Genomic DNA, 27,309 nt, shown 5'->3' with positions numbered 1-27,309 from the left:
TATTTTGACAAATATTTTAAAGAATAGGCTACCTGATTCGGAACATGCCATAGCACAAACAATATGCTGATCACTACTGGTACCAATCTGTATTAGATCTAACGTTTGCTTTGCCCCAGCTAGAGCATTTAGCTAAATGGCATTTAGCAAGTTAGCGATTAGCATTATGTTAGGCACATGCTAGCTACCGTAACTAACTAATTTGCATTTTGCACAGAGCAAGATACACAAAATTATAGTATAACATAGAAAACATCTGGAGTCATATGTAGAAGCAATGTGGAAAGCAGCATCGTTCTTGTTTTGGTAGAGTGGATAAATTGACAGCATGCTGAGAGAATAAACAGCGTCGAGGAACTGTGTACTGCCTGCTTGAGTGACAGGAGGCCGGGCTTGGTGTGTGTGGTCCGAGAACAGAAAGCAAGCAGCCGCAGAGGGAGAGAGAGAGAGGACTCTATGGCACTCGGAGGCCGCAGTAAAGCGAAGCTTAATCATTACAACAATTATTATCTGGGGGATTTTAATTCTAGGCAGACTGGTGTTCCCAAATTAAAATTCCAGGTCGCACAGCAAAATATTTAGGAGCATATCCGACCAAAGTAGTTGCACTTTTAGTGCCAATACACTCTTTATTCTACATGTATGCTACCTAGTGTAAATAGTATGTAACAGAATCATAGAGACCTACCTTTCTCACAGAAGCGTCCAGTGAAGTGTAGGGGGCAGTCGCAATAGAAGGACAGAGCTCCGCTGGGCCTCTGCAGCTCATGGCAGGTCCCACCGTTAAGACAGAGGGCAGCATGGCAGACTGGTGGTGGTGGTGGCTGGGTGGGAGCTGTTGGTGGCTGGGTAGGGGCTGGTGGTGGGGAATGGGTAGGAGCTGGTTGCCAGGGACGAGTAGGAGCTGGCAGTGGTGGCCGAGGCCGGGTAGTGGCTGTTTGCCAGGGCCGGGTAGGAGCTGGCAGTGGTGGCCGAGGCCGGGTAGTGGCTGTTTGCCAGGGCCGGGTAGGAGCTGGCAGTGGTGGCCGAGGCCGGGTAGTGGCTGTTTGCCAGGGCCGGGTAGGAGCTGGCAGTGGTGGCCGAGGCCGGGTAGTGGCTGTTTGCCAGGGCCGGGTAGGCGCTGGTTGCGTGGGCTGGGCAGGAACTGGTTGCCATGGACGGGTGGGAGCTGGTTGCCAGGGATGGGTAGGGACTGATGGGGGCTGGGCATGACCTGGTTTCCAGGGACGGGTGGGAGCTGGTTGCCAGGGATGGGTAGAGACTGATGGTGGCCGGGTAGGAGTTGGTTGCCTGGGACGGGTAGGAACTGGACTTGGTTGCCAGGGACGGGTAGGAGCCGGTTGCCAGGGACGGGTAGGAGCCGGTTGCCAGGGACGGGTAGGAGCCGGTTGCCAGGGGCGGGTAGGAGCCGGTTGCCAGGGACGGGTAGGAGCCGGTTGCCAGGGGCGTGTAGGAACTGGTGGCGGTCGGGATGGTGGTGGCTGGGTCCATACAGAAGTGTTGGCTCCTGCTGAACCTTGACCTCTCAGAGTGGTGGCAGATTGGGTGGCCCATACAGATGTGTTGACTCTGGGAGTGGTAGTGGTGGATCTGGTGGTCCAATCATATGGACTCCTTGTGAAGGCATCTGGGGTACCTGGTGGGGCCCGTCGAGACCTGGAATAGTAATAATAGAATACATTAACTCACCGAAAGAAAGGAAGACTTTACATGAAGTATACAGTATAAAGGACTCTAACTCTATAAGTAGGTTAGAAACTGTTCATTATTCGTTTATAGTCTATATATCTACAATAAACAGTTGAAATTGTGTGCTTGTCACTTAGCCTCTTGCCAAGGAATACTGAGCTTAAGGCTGCACTGGCAGTATTAACAGTATTACTCAAAAGCTGTACATATCTTCATGTAAAACGTTACCAGAAAATCAGTTGGCATTGACCAGTAGAGTGAAGAACAGTTTTGAAAGGGCACACAAGGTAGCACTCTGTTGAATCCAAATCTAGATTTAACACAGCAAATACATAATGCAGTGATGTAGTGATATCAATAAAAACAACCAAGACCACTGTCCTGAAGATAGGTTTTGTGATAAACAACTCCTAACTGTCTGTATACAGGCCCTTCATGATATACGTGTTAGTCATGTGATGAAGGTCAGTGTTTTCTGCCTCCTAGTAACAGAGGGATCTTAAAACATTCATGCTTTAACTGCAGCGATCCCACAGGAACCACAATTAATTCATTACTTACCTCAATGGGCAGATATTTAGGAATCTCAACATATAGGATGAGTCACAAAAGGCCGCCTATTCCCTACATAGTGCACAATGACCTAACCCTATGGGCCCTGGTCAAATAGTAGGCTAGTGCACTAAATAGGGAACATGGTACCATTTTTTGACCAGCCCTAATTTAATCCACACACATACATCAGCAAGGGTTTTAACACAGTGTGTTGATTTATTAAGATCCCCATTAGGAAAGGCAAAGGCAAAGGGGGATACCTAGTCAGTTGTCCAACTGAATGTATTCAACTGATATGTGTGTTCTGCATTTAACCCAACCCCTCTGAATCAGAGAGATGCAGGAGTTATTTAACCCAACCCCTCTGAATCAGAGAGGTACAGGAGTCATTTAACCCAACCCCTCTGAATCAGAGAGGTACAGGAGTCATTTAACCCAACCCCTCTGAATCAGAGAGATGCAGGAGTTATTTAACCCAACCCCTCTGAATCAGAGAGGTACAGGAGTCATTTAACCCAACCCCTCTGAATCAGAGAGGTACAGGAGTCATTTAACCCAACCCCTCTGAATCAGAGAGATGCAGGAGTTATTTAACCCAACCCCTCTGAATCAGAGAGGTGCAGGAGTCATTTAACCCAACCCCTCTGAATCAGAGAGGTACAGGAGTCATTTAATCCAACCCCTCTGAATCAGAGAAGTACAGGAGTTATTTAACCCAACCCCTCTGAATCAGAGAGGTGCAGGAGTCATTTAACCCAACCCCTCTGAATCAGAGAGGTGCAGGAGTCATTTAACCCAACCCCTCTGAATCAGAGAAGTACAGGAGTCATTTAACCCGACCCCTCTGAATCAGAGAAGTACAGGAGTTATTTAACCCAACCCCTCTGAATCAGAGAGGTGCAGGAGTCATTTAACCCAACCCCTCTGAATCAGAGAAGTACAGGAGTCATTTAACCCAACCCCTCTGAATCAGAGAGGTGCAGGAGTCATTTAACCCAACCCCTCTGAATCAGAGAGGTGCAGGAGTCATTTAACCCAACCCCTCTGAATCAGAGAGGTGCAGGAGTCATTTAACCCAACCCCTCTGAATCAGAGAGGTGCAGGAGTCATTTAACCCAACCCCTCTGAATCAGAGAGGTGCAGGAGTCATTTAACCCAACCCCTCTGAATCAGAGAGGTGCTGGAGTCATTTAACCCAACCCCTCTGAATCAGAGAGGTGCTGGAGTCATTTAACCCAACCCCTCTGAATCAGAGAGGTGCAGGAGTCATTTAACCCAACCCCTCTGAATCAGAGAGGTGCAGGAGTCATTTAACCCCTCTGAATCAGAGGTGCAGGAGTCATTTAACCCAACTCCTCTGAATCAGAGAGGTGCAGGAGTCATTTAACCCAACCCCTCTGAATCAGAGAGGTGAAGCAGTCATTTAACCCAACCCCTCTAAATCAGAGGGGTCAGGAGTCATTTAAAACCCTCTGAATCAGAGAGGTGCAGGAGTCATTTAACCCAACCCCTCTGAATCAGAGAGGTACAGGAGTCATTTAACCCAACCCCTCTGAATCAGAGAAGTACAGGAGTCATTTAACCCATCCCCTCTGAATCAGAGAAGTACAGGAGTCATTTAACCCAACCCCTCTGAATCAGAGAGGTGCAGGAGTCATTTAACCTAACCCCTCTGAATCAGAGAAGTACAGGAGTCATTTAACCCAACCCCTCTGAATCAGAGAGTCGATGACGACAGCTGGTCTTACTGGGGTCCGATCATGAGAAATACATTACAGACAAGACTTTACAATTTACATACATTTAAAACATGATCATATAGTGTCTGTGTGTGTGCATCTATTAGTTCCACATACATGTCAGTACATACACAGTAGGTCACATGGGGGAGAGGCGTTATGCCGTGAGGTGTTGCTTTATTTGCTTTTTGAAACAAGGTTTGCTGTTCAGTTGTGCTTTTTAAGATGGAAGGGAGTTCCATGCACTCTATAATGGCTCTGTAAAATACAGTACGTTTCCTTGAATTTGTTCTGGACCTGGGGACTGTGAAAAGACCCCTGGTGGGATGTCTGATGGGGTAAGTGTGTGTGTCAGAGCTGTGTATAAGTTGACTATGCAAACAATATGGAATTTCCAACACGTTAATGTTTCTTATTAAAAAAAGAAGTGACGCAGTCATTCTCTCCTCAACTCTTAACCAAGAGAGACTGGCATGCATAGTATTTATATCAGCCCTCTGATTAAACTGAAGAGCAAGACGTGCTACTCTGTTCTGGGCCAGCTGCAGCTTAACTAGGTCTTTCTTTGCAGCACTGGACCACATGACTGGACAATAATCAAGATATAACTAGAGCCTGCAGGACTTGATTTGTGGAGTGTGGTGTCAAAAAAGCAGAGCATCTCTTTGTGTGTGTCACAGTGAGTGCAGCAGCCCATCCAATCAACACGCTCCAATTAAGAACACTAAGAACAAGCCTTCAACCAATGGAACACCATTGTTCTACACCATTGTTCTACACCATTGTGTTCCATTCCACGGCTGTGGTGTTCAGAGAATGGTCACATCATATATGGACTGTGTAGGAGCCATTTTGGCCTGTTTATGTGTTGTGTATGTGTTGTCTGTCAAGGGTTATTTTTACTTGTTTTGTACACTAGAGGGCACTATATGTTGGGGTCATGGGTCACGTGTGTGTGTGTGTGTGTGTGTATGTGTGTGTGTGTATATAGGTACCACAGGTGACCAGGAAGGGTTAGCACAGGTGAGGAGAGCACATGCAGTTATTACTGTATCACAGATACAGCTTATATAATGCATCTCTCTGCACCTTTTTTTTATATATGCGCAATAAATTAGAACTTCACCCCAAAAAGAGTAAAGTTTGGAAAGCTGATTTTTGTGGACATGTTATGGACAGCTCTCTCCTGTGCCAGTGGCAGGTCATAGGGAATCGCCACTACAGACTGTATCTACAGTTGGTGATACAACTGATGAAGGAATTTACCTCACACTATAATGTTATAGCATTTTATATAAGGCTGTCCGCCCACCCACACCTTGCATGGAAACATGCTTTGAGATTGTCAAAAATAATTGATGTCTGTATGCGCCTGTGTGCCTGTGTGAGTGTTTGAGCATGTGAGTGTGTCAGTGTGTGAGTGTGTATGTGCGTGATACTTGCATGCATGTGCACGTATCCCAAGAGAAAAAATACAGTTCTTTATTTCTTTCAAACAGGAACACTGGAGGACAAATGGGCCCAAAAAGAGGGAAACAAATATTATTAAGTCCAGTGACTCTTTGAAAATCTAATTATTTTACCTGCAGTTGTCTACGTTGCTGCCGGCAACGGCACTGGATGTGTAGAATCCCCGCAGCTTATTCATTTCAATTATTTCAATGCAGCCGGTGTAGTTGGAGAAGGGTTGGGCTCCCTTAGGGCGACAGAAACAATACTTTCTTAGACTGTTGATTTCAATAAGGTAGGCTACCAGGACACACATCACTACAATACTTTCTTAGACTGTTGATTTCAATAAGGTAGGCTACCAGGACACACATCACTACAATACTTTCTTAGACTGTTGATTTCAATAAGGTAGGCTACCAGGACACACATCACTACAATACTTTCTTAGACTGTTGATTTCAATAAGGTAGGCTACCAGGACACACATCACTACAATACTTTCTTAGACTGTTGATTTCAATAAGGTAGGCTACCAGGACACACATCACTACAATACTTTCTTAGACTGTTGATTTTAATAAGGTAGGCTACCAGGACACACATCACTGAAAAGTAATATACTGTAGAACTGACTGATGTTGTCAACATATTGGAAGGAACCTAATAACCAAGCCATCACTTTGTAGGAGTGTCACATTTTAGGCACAAGGATACTTGTATAACGTAATCCGTATCGCTATAGTAGTACAAGACCCTCTTTAGAACCTTGTCCATTGCATACGTAACATTATCCCTGACATACATTACATTATCCCTGACATAAGTTACATTATCCCTGACATACGTTACATTATCCCTGACATACGTTGCATTATCCCTGACATACGTTGCATTATCCCTGACATACGTTACATACGTTGCATTATCCCTGACATACGTTGCATTATCCCTGACATACGTTGCATTATCCCTGACATACGTTGCATTATCCCTGACATACGTTACATTATCCCTGACATACGTTACATTATCCCTGACATACGTTGCATTATCCCTGACATGTGTTACATTATCCCTGACATACATTACATTATCCCTGACATACGTTACATTATCCCTGACATACGTTACATTATCCCTGACATACGTTGCATTATCCCTGACATACGTTGCATTATCCCTGACATGCGTTACATTATCCCAGACATGCATTACATTATCCCAGACATGCATTACATTATCCCAGACATACGGTACATTATCCCTGACACACAGTACAAATCAAAATCAAATCAAATGTATTTATATAGCCCTTCTTACATCAGTTGATATCTCAAAGTGCTGTACAGAAACCCAGCCTAAAACCCCAAACAGCAAGCAATGCAGGTGTAGAAGCACGGTGGCTAGGAAAAACTCCCTAGAAAGGCCAAAACCTAGGAAGAAACCTAGAGAGGAACCAGGCTATGAGGGGTGGCCAGTCCTCTTCTGGCTGTGCCGGGTGGAGATTATAACAGAACATGGCCAAGATGTTCAAATGTTCATAAATGACCAGCATGGTCAAATAATAGTAATAATAGTAAAAAATAATAGGAGTACATTATCCAAGACATACATTACATTACCCCTGACATAGATTACATTATCCTTGACATATGGTACATTATCCCTGGCATATGTTACATTATCCCTGACATACGCTTCATTATCCCTGACATATGTTACATTATCCCTGACATACGCTTCATTATCCCTGACATATGTTACATTATCCCTGACATACGTTACATTACCCCTGAGTCAGGTAATTCAATAACAGACACTCAGGGTTGTATGATGTCATACTGCAGCTATAGGGTGTGTCCCTCATTACCCCATACTCACTACATAGTGTACTACTTACTTTTGCCAAGGACCCATTGGGCTGTATTCAAAAGTGGTGCACTATATAGGGAATAGAGTGTTTTACACTATGCCTATGAAGAGTACTGGAGCAAAAGGTATACAACAGGATTCTATGTAATACAATAGAAGTACCAGAAACTGCGTATTATGTTAAACACTTGGGTATTATGTATGTAGTAAATTGCACTTCAATTACACTCCAAGGAGAGGAGGTTGTGTCAGCGACAAAAGAAAAAGAGCATGCACAATGCCTACAAAAAGTATAAAAATAAACACATTTACTGTTACAAAGTGGGATAAAATGAGATTTTATTGGGATTTGATAGGGATTAAAATATATTTATATAGTATATCATTGAATAAAGTTGAAGACATCTACACATATTACTACCGATATGTATTGTCAGAAACCACACTAACTCACCTGATATGGCAGGTATCGACGAGGCAAGCCTCCTATAAACATATGGCTTGTTCTCTGTGTGGTGAGTCCTGACCAGTAGTTGCTGGGCTGGCTTCTGACTCTCTCATACCCAGACACGACCACCTCCGCTTCGCATGGCGCCAGGTGTTGTCTGTAACAAATGTTCACAAGAAATATGTTCACAAGAACATTTTTAACAATAAATATGTTTACAGGAAATATGTTCACAAAAATATGTTCACAGAACATATCTTCACAGGAAATATCTTCACAGAACATATCTTCATAGAACATATGCTACAAGAAATATGCTCACAAGAAATACAGAGGTTCTCAATATACATTTACAAACCAGACATAAAAAAAAAAAACTCAATGTCATATTGTATTATACTGTATTATTAGAAAACCAACATTTTTAAAAGATTGTTTGCTTAATGAACGTAAATGTTCAAAACTAATGATGGTGTTTTACATAAATATCACCAATGGACATTATAAGGCTAAACTGCCTTATTGTAATAGGTTTCTATTAGGCTAGCCTGAGGAGTACACAATTACTTTAACAGCTTTCCTAATACTTATTTCATGACTGTTCTGCCTTCTTTAATATTTTCACACAGAAAACAGGTTGAGCTGAGTGAGAAGGATACTAATGAATAAGACCAGGGTTTACAAGGATACCGGGTATACACTATATATACAAAAGTATGTGGCCACCCCTTCAAATTTGTGGATTCGGCTATTTCAGCCACATCCATTGTTGACAGGTGTATACAATTGAGCACACAGCCATGCAATCTCCATAGACAAACATTTGGCAGTGGATTGGCCTCTGCCCTGCTAGATCTGCCCCGGTCAACTGTAAGTGCTGTTCTGAAGTGGAAATGTCTAGGAGCAAACAACGGCTCAGCTATGAATTGGTAGGCCACACAAGCTCACAGAAAGGGGCCGCTGAAAAGCGTAGTGTGTAAAAATCATCTGTCCTCAGTTGCAACACTCACTACCGATTACCAAACTGCCTCTGGAAGCTACGTCAGCACAATAACCGTTCGTCGGGAGCTTCATGAAATGGGTTTTCATGGACGAGCAGCCGCACACAAACCTTGCATCACCATGCTCAATGGCAAGAGTCGGCTGGAGTGGTGTAAAGCTCACCACCATTGCACTCTGGAGCAGTGGAAACACATTCTCTGGAGTGATGAATCACTCTTTACCATCTGGTAGTCTGATGGACAAATCTCGGTTTGGCGGATGCCAGGAGAATGCTACCTGCTCACATGTATAGTGTTTTGGTGGAGGAGGAATAATGGTCTGGGGTTGTTTTTCATGGTTCGGTCTAGGCCCCTTAGTTCCAGTGAAGGGAAATCGTAAAGCTACAGCATACTACAATGACACTCTAGACGATTCTGTGCTTCCAACTTTGTGGTAACAGTTTGGGGAAGGCCCTTTCCAGTTTCAGCATGACAATGCCCCCGTGCACAAAGCGAGGTACATACAGAAATGGTTTGTCAAGATAGTTGTGGAAGAACTTGACTGGTCTGCACAGAGCCCTGACCTTAACTCCATCGAACACCATTGACATTAATTGGAATGCCGACTGTGAGCCAGGCCTAATCGCCCAACATCAGTGCCCGACCTCACTAATGCTCGTGGCTGAATTGAAGCAAGTCCCTGCAGCAATGTTCCAACATCTAGTGGAAAGGCTTCCCAGAAGAATGGAGGCTGTTATAGCAGCAAAAGGGGGGACCAACTCCATATTAATGCCCATGATTTTGGAATGAGATGTTTGACGAGCTGGTATCCACATACGTTTGGTCCTGTAGTGTAAATTGTATACTGCATTGAGTTAAATCTAGGATATTACCCCTCCGGACTAACGTTGTAGCTACGTGATACATGCTGCAATACATCAACTTTCATTTAAACTTCTGGCTTGTACAGCCTAATGACGTTGAAACATATCCTTTTGAAAAAAAAAAACTCCAGCACTTTGGTAATGTTGAACATCGTCCCACAATGTAATGGATCTCTTATAACTCATGTCTTGGGTGGATAGAGCTTCATCAGGGTTGCATCAAGCACCAACATGGCCCCTTGACTTAAGAGTCATGACGTGAGATGGCAGTGGTTAGATTGAAGCTGTGTTATAATTACCAGATGTTTTAAGAGGTTGTTTTAAGCTATACACTCATGTTGTGCATGCTGGATTTTGATTTGCATACAGCACAAGAAGCTCTTCACAAGCCATGACAAATTACATGTTTATGAACACGACCTAATCTGAAATGAATATTTATACTTAAAAGCTAAGAGACCAATGACATGTTTGTCTCCTGAATACAGAGAGCGATGCCAGCAGGTCATCTTATGGCTGTGGTTATGTTCCAAATGCCACCCTATTCCCTGTATAGGGCACTACTTTCGACCAGGGCATACAAGGAATAGGGTGCCATTTGGGACTCGATAGTCTAGTTCCTATAGTGTCTTTTCTCTTCCACTTGATTTGAAATATGTCTCTGTTGATTGGATGCTCAACCGTGACAGAGTCACAAACAACATCCTCTCATCTCCCTCCATCTACAGCCAGCCATCCTCATTCATTTCAAAATGACACAGTTGGAGTGACATGTGAGAGGATATTGTAAGGCAAGCTTCCTCTGTCTGTCCGTCCGTCCGTTATGTACGCCAGTACGCCAGTCCCCCTCGCTCTCTCTCGCTCTCTCCCTCTCTCTCTCTCCCTCTTTCTCTCATTTACTTTCTCTCTCCCCCTCTCTTTCCATCCATCCATCCCTCCACCCAGCCCACTCCCCCTCTTTCACGTTCTCTCTCTTCAACTACAGGTGGTCATGCCTGCTAAGAGCAGCAAGGCTGACAGCATGATTTGGAGGCACATCATAACATTAAAGCACAAACACACAGGAGCAGAGACATGTTGTCTTAGACCTAACTAATGTAATGTACATTCACATCGAACACAGGGACATGATGTCTTAGACCTAACTAATGTAATGTACATTCACATCGAACACAGGAACATGATGTCTTAGACCTAACTAATGTAATGTACATTCACATCAAACACAGGGACATGTTGTCTTAGACCTAACTAATGTAATGTACATTCACATCGAACACAGGAACATGATGTCTTAGACCTAACTAATGTAATGTACATTCACATCGAACACAGGAACATGATGTCTTAGACCTAACTAATGTAATGTACATTCACATCAAACACAGGGACATGTTGTCTTAGACCTAACTAATGTAATGTACATTCACATCAAACACAGGGACATGATGTCTTAGACCTAACTAATGTAATGTACATTCACATCAAACACAGGGACATGATGTCTTAGACCTAACTAATGTAATGTACATTCACATCAAACACAGGGACATGATGTCTTAGACCTAACTAATGTAATGTACATTCACATCAAACACAGGGACATGATGTCTTAGACCTAACTAATGTAATGTACATTCACATCGAACACAAACTGAATCTTATCATCACATCTATTCCCAATCTAACACATTTTACCATAAATTAGGCCACTATAAATTGTTTATACATTCTCCATGTATAACAGAAATTGTACTGGTGATCGTTTATTTGACAACCACTGACAAGGGGTTACCCTCCTGAGACACTCTGGTACCATCTACCCATATGTCATCTAACCATATCCTCTCTACCCATATGTCATCTAACCATATCCTCTCTACCCATATGTCATCTAACCATATCCTCTCTACCCATATGTCATCTAACCACATCCTCTCTACCCATATGTCATCTAACCACATCCTCTCTACCCATATGTCATCTAACCATATCCTCTCTACCCATATGTCATCTAACCACATCCTCTCTACCCATGTCATCTAACCACATCCTCTCTACCCATATGTCATCTAACCACATCCTCAATACCCATATGTCATCTAACCACATCCTCAATACCCATATGTCATCTAACCACATCCTCAATACCCATATGTCATCTAACCACATCCTCTCTACCCATATGTCATCTAACCACATCCTCTCTACCCATATATCATCCGACTACATTCTGTCTACTAATCAGTCATCCAACCACATCCAAACATCATTCTCACATGATTCAGCAGGCATTAAGGCATGAATTGCCTTGCTAGAGCGTAAACAGTAGCAGGGCATGGCATTTGCAATCTTATTTATGTTATAGGCATGTTAGCTCTGTTCCAATATCTACACTAACATACCACATAGAATTCATGTCAGTATATTGCTCATACTAAGTAGTATGCTAGTGAACATGTTAGAGAAATGGATCTTAAGCACTTACAAAATCGTAACATATTGTACAAATGCACATAATAATTTGTAACATATCATACGAATTGGGTGACACTGTACACAATAGTGCACAACTTTATGGGACCCGTATTGACTCGTCAGTGCATCTTACCCCTCGCATACAGTCGTGGCCAAAAGTTTTGAGAATGACACAAATATTAATTTCAAAAGACTTCAGTGTCTTTAGATATTTTTGTCAGATGTTACTATGGAATACTGAAGTATAATTACAAGCATTTCATAAGTGTCAAAGGCTTTTATTGACAATTACATGAAGTTGATGCAAAGAGTCAATACTTGCAGTGTTGACCCTTCTTTTTCAAGACCTCTGCAATCCGCCCTGGCATGCTGTCAATTCACTTCTGGGCCACATCCTGATGAATGGCAGCCCATTCTTGCATAACAATGCTTGGAGTTTGTCAGAATTTGTGGGTTTTTGTTTGTCCACCTGCCACTTGAGGATTGACCACAAGTTCTCAAGGATTAAGGTCTGGGGAGTTTCCTGGCCATGGATCCAAAATATTGATGTTTTGTTCCAGGAGCCACCTAGTTATCACTTTTGCCTTATAGCAAGGTGCTCCATCATGCTGGAAAAGGCATTGTTCGTCACCAAACTGTTCCTGGATGGTTGGCAGAAGTTGCTCTCGGAGGATGTGTTAGTACCATTCTTTATTCGTGGCTGTGTTCTTAGGCAAAATTGTGAGTGAGCCCACTCCTGAGAAGCAACCCCACACATGAATGGTCTCAGGATGCTTTACTGTTGGCATGACACATGGTAGCGCTCACCTTGTCTTCTCCGGACAAGCTTTTTTCCGGATGCCCCAAACATTCGGAAAGGGGATTCATCAGAGAAAATTACTTTACCCCAGTCCTCAGCAGTCCAATCACTGTGCCTTTTGCAGAATATCAGTCTATCGCTGATGTTTTTCCTGGAGAGAAGTGGCTTCTTTGCTGCCCTTCTTGACACCAAAACCATCCTCCAAAAGTCTTTGCCTCACTCTGCGTGCAGATGCACTCACACCTGCCTGCTGCCATTCCTGAGCAAGCTCTGTACTGGTGTTGCCCCGATCCCGCAGCTGAATCAACTTTAGGAGTCGGTCCTGGCGCTTGCTGGACTTTCTTGGGCGCCCTGAAGCCTTCTTCACAACATTGAACCGCTCTCCTTGAAGTTCTTGATGATCCGATAAATGGTTGATTTAGATGCAATCTTACTGGCAGCAATATCCTTGCCTGTGAAGCCCTTTTTGTGCAAAGCAATGATGACGGCATTCCTTGCAGGTAACCATGGTTGACAGAGGAAGAACAATGATTCCAAGCACCACCCTCCTTTTGAAGCTTCCGGTCTGTTATTAGATCTCTATCAGCATGACAGAGTGATCTCCAGCCTTGTCCTCATCAACACTCACACCTGTGTTAACGAGAGAGTCACTGACATGATGTCAGCTGGTCCTTTTGTGGCAGGGCTGAAATGCAGTGGAAATGTTTTTTGGGGGATTCAGTTCATTTGCATGGCAAAGAGGGACTTTGCAATTAATTGCAATTCATCTGATCACTCTTCATAACATTCTGGAGTATATGCAAATTGACATCATACAAACTGAGGCAGCAGACTTTGTGAAAATGTATATTTGTGTCATTCTCAAAACTTTTGGCCACGACTGTATATCCTCGTTATTGTTATGTCATTTTCTTGTGTTACTTTTCTATATTTTTTTGTATATATATTTTTTTACTTTAGTTTATTTTGTAAATATTTTTGTAACTATTTCTTGAACTGTATTGTTGGTTAAGGGCTTGCAAGTAACCATTTCACGGTAATGTCTACACCTGTTGTATTCGGCGCATGTGACAAATAAAATTAGATTTTGATTTGATAATGAAATATTGAACTAAAGATAAGACTTGAACATAGTATATCAATGTGTTTTTAACATGGCACAGTTACTTAGGGATCATTTCATGCCTCAATCAAGGCTCAAAGTAATGAAACACTAGATGCTATCAAATCATGATATGTAAGGATGGACTTCAGATACAGCAGTTATCATATTATGTACACTGATATATGTAAATGTTTTACTTCCGATCTGATAATATTGCCTCTGGTGGTATGGAGATTGAGAATAAAGTCTCATGTCTTTCAAATGCAGTAAATAATCTACATGATTCTATATGTGGATTTATTTCTGTGCCAATACTCCTTCACAATAAGCTATTTCAACTATTTAGGGTGCAATGACAATAAACCAATCACTATCCTGCTCCATAAACAGCAGCAACCACAACAAAAGGCAGGCCGATGAGACAGGGAAGCAGAGCCACATTTAACCTCAAGGTATTTTTATTCCACTTTCCTCTGGGCACATATACCCTTTTTTATTTTATTATACCCTTCCATTTCCCCTCTCCCCTCCCCTCTTCCTTCTCCTCTCCCCTCCCCCCTCTTCCCTCCCCTCTTCCTTCTCCTCCCCTCTTCCCTCCCCTCCCTCCCCTCTCCTCTCCCTTCCCCACTTCCCTCACCACTTCATTCTTCCCTCTCCTCTTCCTTCCCCTCCCCTCTTCCCTCTAACATCCCCTCTTCCCTCCCATCCCCTCTTCCTTCCCCTCCCCTCTTCCCTCCCCTCCCCTCTTCCCTCCCCTCTTCCTTCTCCTCCCCCTTCTCCTCCCCTCTGCCCTCCCCTCTTCCTTCCCCTCCACTCTTCCCTCCCCTCTTCCTCCCCTCTTCCTTCTCCTCCCCCTTCTCCTCCCCTCTGCCCTCCCCTCTTCCTCCCCTCCACTCTTCCCTCCCCTCTTCCTCCCCCTCTTCCCTCCCCTCCCTCTCCCTTCCCCACTTCCCTCCCCACTTCCCTCTCCCTTCCCCTCTTCCTTCCCTCCCCTCTTCCCTCTCCCCCCTCCCCCTTCCTTCCCCTCCCTCTTCCTTCCCCTCTTCCGTCCCCTCCCCTCTTCCTTCCCCTCTTCCTTCCCCTCTCCCTCCCCTCTTCCCTCCCCTCCCCTCCTCTCCTCCCCCCCCCTCCCCTCTTCCTTCCCCTCCCCTCTTCCTTCCCCTCTTCCCCCTTCCTTCCCCTCTTCCTTCCCCTCTTCCCTCCCCTCTTCTCTTCCCTCCCCTCTTCCCTCTCCTCTTCTCTTCCTTCTCCTCTCCCCTTCCTTCCCTCTCCTCTTCCTTCTCCTCTCCCCTCCCCTCTTCCTTCCCCTCTCCCTCTTCCTTCTCCTCTTCCCTCCCCTCTTCCTTCCCCTCCCCTTTTCCTTCCCCTCTTCCTTCCCCTCTTCCCTCCCCTCTCCCTCCCCTCCCCTCTTCCTTCCCCTCTTCCCTCACCTCCCCTCTTCCTTCCCCTCCCCTCTTCCCTCTCCTCCCCCCTCCCTCCCCACTTCCTTCCCCTCCCCTCCCCTCTTCCTTCCCCTCCCCTCTTCCTTCCCCCCTTCCCTCCCCTCTCCCCTTCCCTCCCCTCTTCTCTTCCCTCCCCTCCCCACTTCCTTCCCCTCTTCCTTCTCCTCTTCCTTCTCCTCTCCCCTTCCTTCCCTCTCCTCTTCCTTCTCCTCTCCCCCTCCCCTCTTCCTTCCCCTCTTCTCTCTCCTCCCCTCTTCCTTCCCCTCCCCTCTTCCCTCCCCGCTTCCTTCCCCACCCCTCTTCCTTCCCTTCCCCTCATATCTTCCTTACCCTCTTCCCTCCCCTCCCCTCTTCATTCCCCTCCCCACTTCCTTCCCCACCCCTCTCCCCTTCCTTCCCTCTCCTCTTCCTTCTCCTCTCCCCCTCCCCTCTTCCTTCCCCTCTTCCCTCTCCTCCCCTCTTCCTTCCCCTCCCCTCTTCCCTCCCCGCTTCCTTCCCCTCCCCTCTTCCTTCCCCTCTTCCCTCCCCTCCCCTCTTCATTCCCCTCCCCTCTTCCTTCCCCTCCCCTCTTCCCTCCCTCCCTTCCCCTCTTCCTTCCTCCTCTTCCTTCCTCTCCCCTCTTCCCTTCCCTCCCCTCCCCACTTCCTTCCCCTCTTCCCTCTCCTCTTCCTTCCTTCCCCTCCCCTCTTCCCTCTCCCCTTCCCTCCCCTCCCCTCTTCCTTCCTCCTCTCCCCCTTCCTTCCCCTCTTCCCTCTCCTCTTCCTTCTCCTCTCCCCTCTTCCTTCTCCTCTCCCCCTCTTCCTTCTCCTCTCCCCTTCCTTCCCCTCTTCCCTCTCCTCTTCCTTCTCCTCTCCCCTCTTCCTTCCCCTCCCCTCTTCCTTCCCCTCTTCCCTCCCCACTTCCTTCCCCTCTTCCTTCCCCTCCCTCTTCCTTCCCCTCCCTCTCCTCCCACTTCCTTCCCCTCCACCCTCTTCCTTCCCTCCCCTCTTCCTTTCCCTCCTCCCTCTTCCTTCCCCTCCACCCTCTTCCTTCCTTCCCTCCCCTCCTCCTTCCCCTCCACCCTCTTCCTTCCCCTCCACCCTCCCCTCTTCCTCCCCCTCCACCCTCCCCTCTTCCTTCCCCTCCCCTCTTCCTTCCCCTCTTCCTTCCCCTATTCCCTCCCCTCCCCTATTCCTTCCCCTCTCCCCTCCCCTCTTCAGACACCTTGTGCGTTTTGGAGTCGGACAGCCAGCCTGCTCTGGACTGGAGCCTGAGCCATCACTGAGCCGAGCCGTGAGGATCCACTGGGAGATTTCCAAAGCTAATTCAGCCCCTTTTCCAAACAACAGGGGAGAGGAGATAATTACCTTATTCTGGGATAACTATGTGCAGCTGGAGGGTACTCTGTCCACAGATGTGCTTCCCCTTCCTCCCTCTTTCATTCCATCCCTCTATCCCTCCCTCCCTGGTGCCTACTGATATACCCTCGTCGAGGGGAGGGAGAGAGGGAGGGAGGTCTAGGAAGCAATCAACCCTGATTTGTTAAACCTGTCATTTGCAGGCTGGCTGTGTGGCGTTTGGTGGCTGTGGCACAACTATTGGGGTGAGAGAGAAGAGAGGGAGCGCGAGAGAGAGACCCAGGGCTACCTAAGTCCTTCCTCCAGAGCCAACATGGATAGAGAGAGATGGAGGATGTGGAGGGAGGGAGGATGTGGAGGAGGGAGGGAGGTGGTTAATTTAGGATCACTCTGCCAGAGAAAGAGGACTGCCTGGCCTCCAGCCAGAGGGCACCAGGCCCCTCAGACAGACAGAGTCCTTGAGAAGCATTACAAATGGCATCCTATTCCTTATTTAGTGCACTACTTTGGTCAAAAGTACTGGACTATGTAGGGAATAGAGTTTCATTTGGGACACAAACCTTCAGAAACCATGCAGCTCCAGTCTCTGGGGATTTCTATTAAACATATTGAAATTTGTCTTCGACGGGAAGATCTATTAAAATGTTAAAACGTTATAATGAAGCAGGCTGGTGGACAGGTAGGTGAAGCAGTGATGTTGGGGATAGATAGAGGGAAGGAGGGAGGGATGGAGACCCATCCTTGTCCCAGTGGTGGCTCTGTCTCTGGATCGAACAGAGATGGAGGCTGTGGTCATCAGCCCATCACTAAAGATTTGCTTTAGTCGAGGTGAAGCTTGGGGACCTGTTTTCTCCTCTCCCTCTTCCCTCCCTCTGTCTCTACACTGGTTATGCCAGCTCTCCCGCTTCCCTCTCTCTGTCTCTACACTGGTTATGCCAGCTCTCCCTCTCCCTCTCCCTTCCTCTGTCTCTACACTGGTTATGCCAGCTCTCCCTCTCCCTCCCTCTGTCTACACTGGTTATGCCAGCTCTCCCTCTCCCTCTTCACTCCCTCTGTCTACACTGGTTATGCCAGCTCTCCCTCTCCCTCTTCACTCCCTCTGTCTACACTGGTTATGCCAGCTCTCCCTCTCCCTCTGTCTCTACACTGGTTATGCCAGCTCTCCCTCTCCCTCTGTCTCTACACTGGTTATGCCAGCTCTCCCTCTCCCTCTGTCTCTACACTGGTTATGCCAGCTCTCCCTCTCCCTCTGTCTCTACACTGGTTATGCCAGCTCTCCCTCTCCCTCTGTCTCTACACTGGTTATGCCAGCTCTCCCTCTCCCCTCTCTCTGTCTCTACACTGGTTATGCCAGCTCTCCCTCTCCCTCTCCCTTCCTCTGTCTCTAATCAGAAACTGTGGATTGATGGCAGCATTCACGCAAAACTGAAAGCGCGAACCACTGCATTTAATCATGGCAAGGCGACTGGAAACATGACCGAATACAAACAGTGTAGTTATTCCCTCCGTAAGGCAATCAAACAAGCAAAGCGTCAGTAGAGAGACAAAGTGGAGTCGCAATTCAACGGATTCAGACACAAGACATATGTGGCAGGGTCTACAGACAATCACGGATTACAAAAAGAAAACCAGCCTCGTCACAGACATCGACGTCCTGCACCCAGACAAATTAAACAACTTCTGCTCGCTTTGAGGACAATACATTGCCACCGACACGGCCCGCTACCATAGACTGCGGGCTCTCCTTCTCCATGGCCGACGTGAGTCAAACATTTAAATGTGTTAACCCTCATAAGGCTGCCGGCCCAGACGGTATCCATAGCCGCGTCCTCAGAGCATGCCCAGACCAGCTGGCTGGTGTGTTTACGGATATATTCAATCAATCCCCATCCCAGTCTGCTGTCCCCACATGCTTCAAAATGGCCACCATTGTTCCTGTTCCCAAGAAAGCTAAGGAAACTGAACTAAATGACTATTGCCCCGTAGCACTCACATCTGTCATCATGAAGTGCTTTGAGAGACTAGTCAAGGATCATATACCCTACCTGACACCCTAGACCCACTCCAATTTGCTTTCCGCCCCATTAGGTCCACAGACAACGCAATCGCCATCACACTGCCCTATCCCATCTGGACAAGAGGAATACCTATGTAAAAATGTTGTTCATTGACTACAGCTCAGCATTCAACACCATAGTACCCTCCAAACTCATTATTAAGCTTGAGACCCTGGGTATCAATCCCGCCCTGTGCAACTGGGTCCTGGACTTTCTGACGGGCCACCCCCAGGTGGTGAAGGTAGGAAACCACATCTCCACCCCGCTGATCCTCAATACTGGGGCTCCAGAAGGGTGCGTTCTCAGCTTCTCCCTGTTCACCCATGACTGCGTGCCCATGCACGCTTCCAACACAATCATCAAGTTTGCAGACGACACTACAGCACATCACCGAGGGCAAACTACCTGCCCTCCAGGACACTTACAGCACCTGATGTCACAGGAAAGCCTGATTACCAACAACGACGAGACAGCCTACAGGGAGGAGGTGAGGGCCCTCGGAGTGTGGTGTCAGGAAAATAACCCCACACTCAACGTCAACAAAACAAAGGAGATGATTGTGGACTTCAGGAAAAAGCAGAGGGAGCACCCCCCTATCCACATCGACGGGACAGTAGTGGAGAAGGTGGAAAGTTTTAAGTTCCTCGGCGTACACATCACGGACAAACTGAAATGGTCCACCCACACAGACAGCGTGGTGAAAAAGGCGCAACAGTGCCTCTTCAACCTCAGCAGGCTTAAGAAATGCGTCTTGTCAACTAAAACCCTCACAAACTTTTACAGATGCACAATTGAGAGCATCCTGTCGGGCTGTATCACTGCCTGGTACGGAAACTGAACTGCTCTCAACCGCAAGGCTCTCCAGATGGTAGTGCGGTCTGCACAACGCATCACCGAGGGCAAACTACCTGCCCTCCAGGACACCTACAGCACCTGATGTCACAGGAAGGCCAAAAAGATAATCAAGGACAACAACCACCCGAGCCACTGCATGTTCACCCCGCTTTCATCCAGAAGGCGAGGTCAGTACAGGTGCATCAAAGCTGGGACCGAGAGACTGAAAAACAGCTTCTCTCTCAATGCCATCAGACTGTTAAACAGCCATCACTAACATAGAGAGGCTGCTGCCAACATACAGACTCAAATCACTGGCCACTTTAATAAATGGATTTAATAAAGGTATCACTAGTCACTTTAAATAATGTTTACATATCCTACATTGCTCATCTCATATGTATTGTAACGACCCTGGGTTTATAAGCGCGGAAATCGACTCTGCCGTTCGAGCATGCTTTTGCGGCACAGTCGATAGCGCGCTGGACTTCGGGCTAGAAGGTCCAGGGTTCGAGACCTGCTCCCTGCTGTTTCATTACATTGGTGTCAGAAGTGATCGGACCTTGCATCCACGACAGTGCGTGTGCTTGGCCGGTGAGCGCGTTCCTGTAAGACGTAGAGTTGCAAGCTAGTGTGAGGACGCGCCCTTTGAAAGGAGGGAGTAGTGTAACGACCCTGGGTTTATAAGCGCGGAAATCGACTCTGCCTTCGAGCATGCTTTTGCGGCACAGTCGATAGCGCGCTGGACTTCGGGCTAGAAGGCTTAAGGGTTCGAGACCTGCTCCCTCCCTGTTTCATTACAGTATGTATATACAGTATTTTATACCATCTATTGTATCTTGCCTATGCCGCACGGCCATCGCGCATCCATATATTTATATTTAACATATTCTTATTCCATCTTCTTACATTGTGTGTGTATAACGTAGTCATTGTGAATGTGTTATATTACATGTTAGATATTACTGCTTTGTCGGAACTAGAAGCACAAACATTTCGCTCCACTCGCATTAACATCTGCTAACAATGTGTATGTTACCAATACAATTTCATTTGATTATGCCAGCTCTCCCTCTTCCCTCCTTCTGTCTCTACCCCGATTATGCCAGCTCTCCCTCTCTCTGTCTCTACACTGGTAATGCCAACTCTCTATCTTGCCAGGGTGTGTTAAGGGCTGCTGCCAGGGCGTAATGATGGATTTGTGCTGCTGTTGCATTTTCAAGTGATGCTAGTTTTTATTCAATTGAAAAACAGACATGACAGATTAATACACTTAAAATTAAGAATTGGCAGGGGATCAAGTCACAGCCAGCAGCCCTTAGCCTTAAATGAGAAATATTTTGAAGCTGCAGGGCTACTTTTATTACTTTAGAGCACTGATCAGTTTATCATTTTGAAACTGCCTAACTCTTGTCATTCACTTGAGATATTGTATTTTGACACCCCAAAACAACTTAGGAACATATTGGGCATATCTATCAGCACAAATTCATATCTCAAGCTAATTCTATGAGACTTATGATGTTGTACTTACCATGTCATTGCAAGTTTGGAAACCATTTTGGTGATTCTTTAGGCCTACAGGTATAATGCTTTGTTACAACTTGTTTTAACCATGTACCAGCCTCTATGGAGTAGGCTTATGTTTTCATTAAAGGCACAGTGTAGTCAAAAACTGGATTTTTCAGTGTTTTATATACATTTCCACACAATGAGGTTGGAATAAGACTGTGAAATTGTGAAAATGATGATAATGCCCTTTTAGTGTAAGAGTTGTTTGAAAAGATCGCCTGAAATTTCAGCCTGCTTTGGTGGGATGGAGTTTTGGCCTGCCTGGTGACATCACCAAGCGTAAATTAGTTAATAGACCAACAAGAAAGAGAGTTCCAAACCTCTCTGCCAATAACAGCTGGTTTTCAGTTTCCCTTCCCCACTCAGACCACTCCCAGGCAGTCCTAGCAAAATTATTGATTGAGAAATTGCTCTTTGCTAAGAATTTGAATTGAAAACAAATCACAGTAAGGTACTTAATTGTTACCAAAAAATTATTAGATATTGAGATGAAAACGGTTTCATTGGACCTTAAAGAGGCAGTTTCCCAGACATAGATAAAGCCTTGTCCTGATTTTCCATTCAAAGCACTTTTTTTGTCCAGGACTAGGTTTATTCTGTATAGGGGAAAGCGGCCCAACATCTCTAAGAAAGTAAACCCACCTGACGTAGACGATGTATGGATTGCCGTCGTCAACACGGATGGAGGTATTGATCCTTCTGATACCTTCCTCTCGGTTACAGGAGAAGACATACTGAAACAGTACAGAGAAAAAACAGTCTACATGGCACATCAGAACAGGGTGGTGATAATAGTCTGCTACATGGCGCATCAGAACAGGGTGATGATAATAGTCTGCTACATGGTGCATCAGAACAGGGTGATGATAATAGTCTGCTACATGGTGCATCAGAACAGGGTGATGATAATAGTCTGCTACATGGTGCATCAGAACAGGGTGATGATAATAGTCTGCTACATGGTACATCAGAACAGGGTGTGATAATAGTCTGCTACATCAGAACAGGGTGATGATAATAGTCTGCTACATCAGAACAGGGTGATCAAAAAAGTCTGCTACATGGTACATCAGAACAGGGTGATGATAATAGTCTTCTACATGGTAAATCAGAACAGGGTGATGATAATAGTCTGCTACATGGTGCATCAGAACAGGGTGATGATAATAGTCTGCTACATGGTACATCAGAACAGGGTGATGATATTAGTCTGCTACATCAGAACAGGGTGATGATAATAGTCTGCTACATCAGAACAGGGTGATCAAAAAAGTCTGCTACATGGTACATCAGAACAGGGTGATGATAATAGTCTGCTACATGGTACATCAGAACAGGATGATGGTACATCAGAACAGGGTGATGATAATAGTCTTCTACATGGTAAATCAGAACAGGGTGATGCTAATAGTCTGCTACATGGTGCATCAGAACAGGGTGATGATAATAGTCTGCTACATGGTACATCAGAACAGGGTGATGATAACAGTCTGCTACATGGTACATCAGAACAGGGTGATGATAACAGTCTGCTACATGGTACATCAGAACAGGGTGATGATAACAGTCTGCTACATGGTACATCAGAAGAGGGTGATGATAATAGTCTTCTACATGGTACATCAGAACAGGGTGATGATAACAGTCTGCTACATGGTACATCAGAAGAGGGTGATGATAATAGTCTTCTACATTACTCAGAACAGGGTGATGATAATAGTCTGCTACATGGCAGAACAGGGTGATGATAATAGTCTGCTACATCAGAACAGGGTGATCAAAAAAGTCTGCTACATGGTACATCAGAACAGGGTGATGATATTAGTCTGCTACATCAGAACAGGGTGATGATAATAGTCTGCTACATCAGAACAGGGTGATCAAAAAAGTCTGCTACATGGTACATCAGAACAGGGTGATGATAATAGTCAGCTACATGGTACATCAGAACAGGGTGATGGTACATCAGAACAGGGTGATGATAATAGTCTTCTACATGGTAAATCAGAACAGGGTGATGCTAATAGTCTGCTACATGGTGCATCAGAACAGGGTGATGATAATAGTCTGCTACATGGTACATCAGAACAGGGTGATGATAATAGTCTGCTACATGGTACATCATAACAGGGTGATGATAACAGTCTGCTACATGGTACATCAGAACAGGGTGATGATAACAGTCTGCTACATGGTACATCAGAAGAGGGTGATGATAATAGTCTTCTACATGATACATCAGAACAGGGTGATGATAATAGTCTGCTACATGGTACATCAGAACAGGGTGATGATAATAGTCTTCTACATCAGAACAGGGTGATGATAATAGTCTGCTACATGGTACATCAGAACAGGGTGATGATAATAGTCTGCTACATGATGCATCAGATCAGGGTGATGATAATAGTCTGCTACATGGTACATCAGAACAGGGTGACGATAATAGTCTGCTACATGGTACATCAGAACAGGGTGATGATAATAGTCTGCTACATGGTACATCAGAAGAGGGTGATGATAATAGTCTGCTACATGGTACATCAGAACAGGGTGATGATAACAGTCTGCTACATGGTACATCAGAAGAGGGTGATGATAATAGTCTTCTACATGATACATCAGAACAGGGTGATGATAATAGTCTGCTACATGGTACATCAGAACAGGGTGATGATAATAGTCTGCTACATGATGCATCAGATCAGGGTGATGATAATAGTCTGCTACATGGTACATCAGATCAGGGTGATGATAATAGTCTGCTACATTATGCATCAGATCAGGGTGATGATAATAGTCTGCTACGTAGCGCATCAATTGTTTGGGAAAAAACATAGCACAAAGCACTATGGTCCACAAAACATGCACAATTCTAGGCTGTATCAGCCGATAGGCAGTAGAGTACTGTAAACAACAATGAAACAGAAAATAATCAGACTTCATAGAGACTAGAAACATAGAGGCTGTGTCCCAAACATGACCCTATTCCCTATGTAGTCTGTTGGCCAGAGCCTATAGGGCATCCCATAGCAGATATAGAGAATAGGGTGCCATTTTGGACAAAACCTTTATCTTTCAAGTTTCAAGTTGATGAGTCATATGGGCCCTGGTCAAAAGTAGTGCACTATATAGGGAATAGTGCGCCATTTGGGACAAAACCTTTATCTTTCAAGTTGTTGAGTCTCATGAGCCCTGGTCAAAAGAAGTGCACTATATAGGGAATAGGGTGCCATTTGGTACTCAGAAAAAGCCTCACCTGTAGCATTCCCTCCTGGATGAAGAGTTTCATGAAAAAGAAGCCCCTGGTCACTGCTCCTTGGTCCACGTACAGGATGGTCCCCTGGGCCTCCTGGGTCTGAAACCTCACAGTGATGTTGTTGTTGGCACCAAGGTCTATGCCCTCAAACTCCAAGTAGGAATTACCAGAGTACTGGACATAGCTGGAGTCTGGAGATGGGAAAAGGGGGTGGGAGAGAGAAGGGGAGATGAAGGGCAACTTAGAAAAGTGTAATATTTCATAAATCTTTCAACACCCTCACAGTACAGAGCACTAAGAAATTGGCTATTGTGTCAAAGGTATTAATCTATAGAAGTGATAATTTTATCTCCTAAATATTGTCTGTATATTACTGATGATTTTTCTCCTAAATATTGTCTGTATCTTATGGGGAGGCAGGTAGCCTAGGGTTGGAGCGTTGGGCCAGTAACCAAAAGGTTGCTAGATCGAATCCCTGAGCTGACAAGGTAAAAATATGTTGTTCTTCCCCTGAGCAAGGCAGTTAACCCTGTTCCTAGGCTGGCATTGTAAATAAGAATTTGTTCTTTACTGACTTCCCTAGTTAATATAAATAAATACTGTGTTCCTGCATAGAGTGTTGAAACAGTTGAAGTTGAAAGTTTACATACACCTTAGCCAAATACATTTAAACTCAGTTTTTCATTGTACATTTGGAAAACCCATTTGCGACCAAGCTTTAACTTCCTGACTGATCTTGAGATGTTGCTTCAATATATCCACATACTTTTCCTTCCTCATGATGCCATCTATTTTGTGAAGTGCACCAGTCCCTCCTGCAGCAAGGCACCCCACAACATGATGCTGCCACCCCCGTGCTTCACGGCTTGCAAGCCTCCACATTTTTCCTCCAAACATCAGACCAGATGACATTTCTCCAAATAGTACAATCTTTGTCCCCATGTTCAGTTGCAAACCGTAGTCTGGCTTTTTTATGGCGGTTTTGGAGCAGTGGCTTCTTCCTTGCTGAGCGGCCTTTCAGGTTGTGTCGATATAGGACTCGTTTTAGTGTGAATATAGATACTTTGGACCCGTTTCCTCCAGCATCTTCACAAGGTCCATTGCTGTTGTTCTGGGATTGATTTGCACTTTTCGCACCAAAGTATGTTCATCTCTAGGAGACACAACGCGTCTCCTTCCTGAGTGGTATGATGGCTGCGTGGTCCCATGGTGTTTATACTTGCGTACTATTGTTTGTACCGATGAACGCGGTGCCTTTAATTTTTTCTGAGGTCTTGGCTGATTTCTTTTGATTTTCCCATGATGTCAAGCAAAGAGGCATTGAGTTAGAAGGTAGGCCTTGAAATACATACACAGGTACACCTCCATTTGACTCAAACGATGTCAATTAGCCTATCGGAAGGTTCTAAAGCCATGACACCATTTTCTGGAATTTTCCAAGCTGTTTAAAGGCACAGTGTCACGTCCTGACCAGCAGAGGGAGTAATTGTATTAGTTTTGGTCAGGGCGTGGCAGAGGGTTTGTGTTGTGTATGCATTTCTATGTTCTGTCTAGTTTAGTGTCCTATGTTTAGGATTGGGTGTTGGACTCTCAATTGGAGGCAGGTGTTTCTAGTTGCCTCTGAGAGTCCTATATAGAGCTGTGTGTTTGGTTTGGTTAGGTTGTGGGTAGTTGTATTTGCACTGCTATAGTCAAGCCTGCAAATCTGTTAGCTGTCGTTTTTGTTTCTTGTTTTTCCCGTTACTCACTTTAAATAATAAATTAAAGTATGAGTATTCTGGTACCCACTGCGCCTTGGTCTCATCTCTTCGACGCTTGTGACACACAGTCAACTTAGTGAACTTCTGACCCACTGGAATTGTGAAACAGTGAATTATAAGTGAAATAATCTGTCAAAAAAATTGTTGGAAAAATGACTTGTGTTATGCACAAAGTAGATGTCCTAACCGACTTGCCAAAACTACAGTTTGTTGACAAGAAATTTGTGGAGTGGTTGAAAAAGGAGTTTTAATGACTCCAACCTAAGTGTATGTAAACTTCAGACTTCAACTGTATATGAAAACTGTCTGATTGGTATGCCACTATTCAGCTGCGATTCAACACGTCATCCCTATTGAATTTGTCAGTCTATGAAGCAGCGCCAGGGGGTCTGCAAATTTAATTCTAGAGGGGCAAAATGATAAAAAAAAGGACCCTTCAACTGAGTGTGTGATAAGTTACAACGCCAGCCTTGAAATGTAATTACGCTCCATAGAGAGTTCTAGGATACCTCCCAAATGGAACGCTCTTCTGTATATAGTGCACTACATTTGATCAAAAGTAGTGCACTATATAGGGAATAGGGTACCATTTGGGACGGAGCCTTAGTGTTCTTCATAGAAATATGAAACATGGATCTGAACAGAAATAATGTATCAAAGGCTTCTGATTGTGATTGCCCCTCCTACAGAGTGTCAGGGGAGGCAGGGAGCTGTGTTTCTTCACTGGTATACCATGAATAACAAAATATATAGGCCCCCTACAAATCTCCTTACATGAGTCAGTTAAGTGTTATCTTGTGGTGCCAATACATAGACTGTATGGCACCTGTCACTGAATGCATATTTTGGAGGCTCATTATTAAGTCTTTATCTCGCTGCTAAACTCACTCAGACTCAATGCATAACACATTAGTCGTAGTTGGAGTTTTAACTGTACAATAGTTACATCAACATTGGCTGCCACTACCTACTGTGAAAACATCATATGGAACGGATTACTTAGTCCCAGAATGCAGAGGAATTCATTAACATTTTATTTATTGTCCA

General features: G+C 45.1%; 2 protein-coding genes across 2 annotated transcripts in view; both read right to left on the bottom strand.

Annotated features, from left to right (window-relative positions):
• Window positions 1-691: 691 nt before the first annotated feature.
• LOC106577358 (early growth response protein 1) lies at window positions 692-24,688 on the bottom strand. Its single transcript, XM_045701816.1, has 5 exons — window positions 24,503-24,688; window positions 21,886-21,977; window positions 7,762-7,912; window positions 5,567-5,679; window positions 692-1,656 (listed from the first exon to the last, which is right to left on the bottom strand). Exon 5 carries the CDS (start codon window positions 1,552-1,554, stop codon window positions 784-786), a length of 771 nt encoding a protein of 256 aa, XP_045557772.1. The 5' UTR covers window positions 1,555-1,656; window positions 5,567-5,679; window positions 7,762-7,912; window positions 21,886-21,977; window positions 24,503-24,688; the 3' UTR covers window positions 692-783.
• The window catches only part of LOC106577318 (protein eyes shut homolog), a 52,465-nt gene continuing 42,106 nt past the window's right edge, over window positions 16,951-27,309 (bottom strand). Inside the window, exons 9-11 of the mRNA XM_045701766.1 lie at window positions 24,503-24,693; window positions 21,886-21,977; window positions 16,951-17,017 (exon numbers count right to left, since the gene is read on the bottom strand). Coding sequence (XP_045557722.1) covers window positions 16,951-17,017; window positions 21,886-21,977; window positions 24,503-24,693 — 350 coding nt within the window. The remainder of the gene's footprint in view (window positions 17,018-21,885; window positions 21,978-24,502; window positions 24,694-27,309) is intronic.

This window comes from Salmo salar, chromosome ssa18, assembly GCF_905237065.1.
Source record: "Salmo salar chromosome ssa18, Ssal_v3.1, whole genome shotgun sequence".
NCBI lineage: Eukaryota > Metazoa > Chordata > Actinopteri > Salmoniformes > Salmonidae > Salmo > Salmo salar.
This window is presented reverse-complemented; position numbering and strand designations above follow the sequence as displayed.

Excerpts from the sequence above, each read along its gene's own strand:
- LOC106577358 (XM_045701816.1), bottom strand. The coding sequence starts at position 1,554 with ATGGGCCACCCAATCTGCCACCACTCTGAGAGGTCAAGGTTCAGCAGG.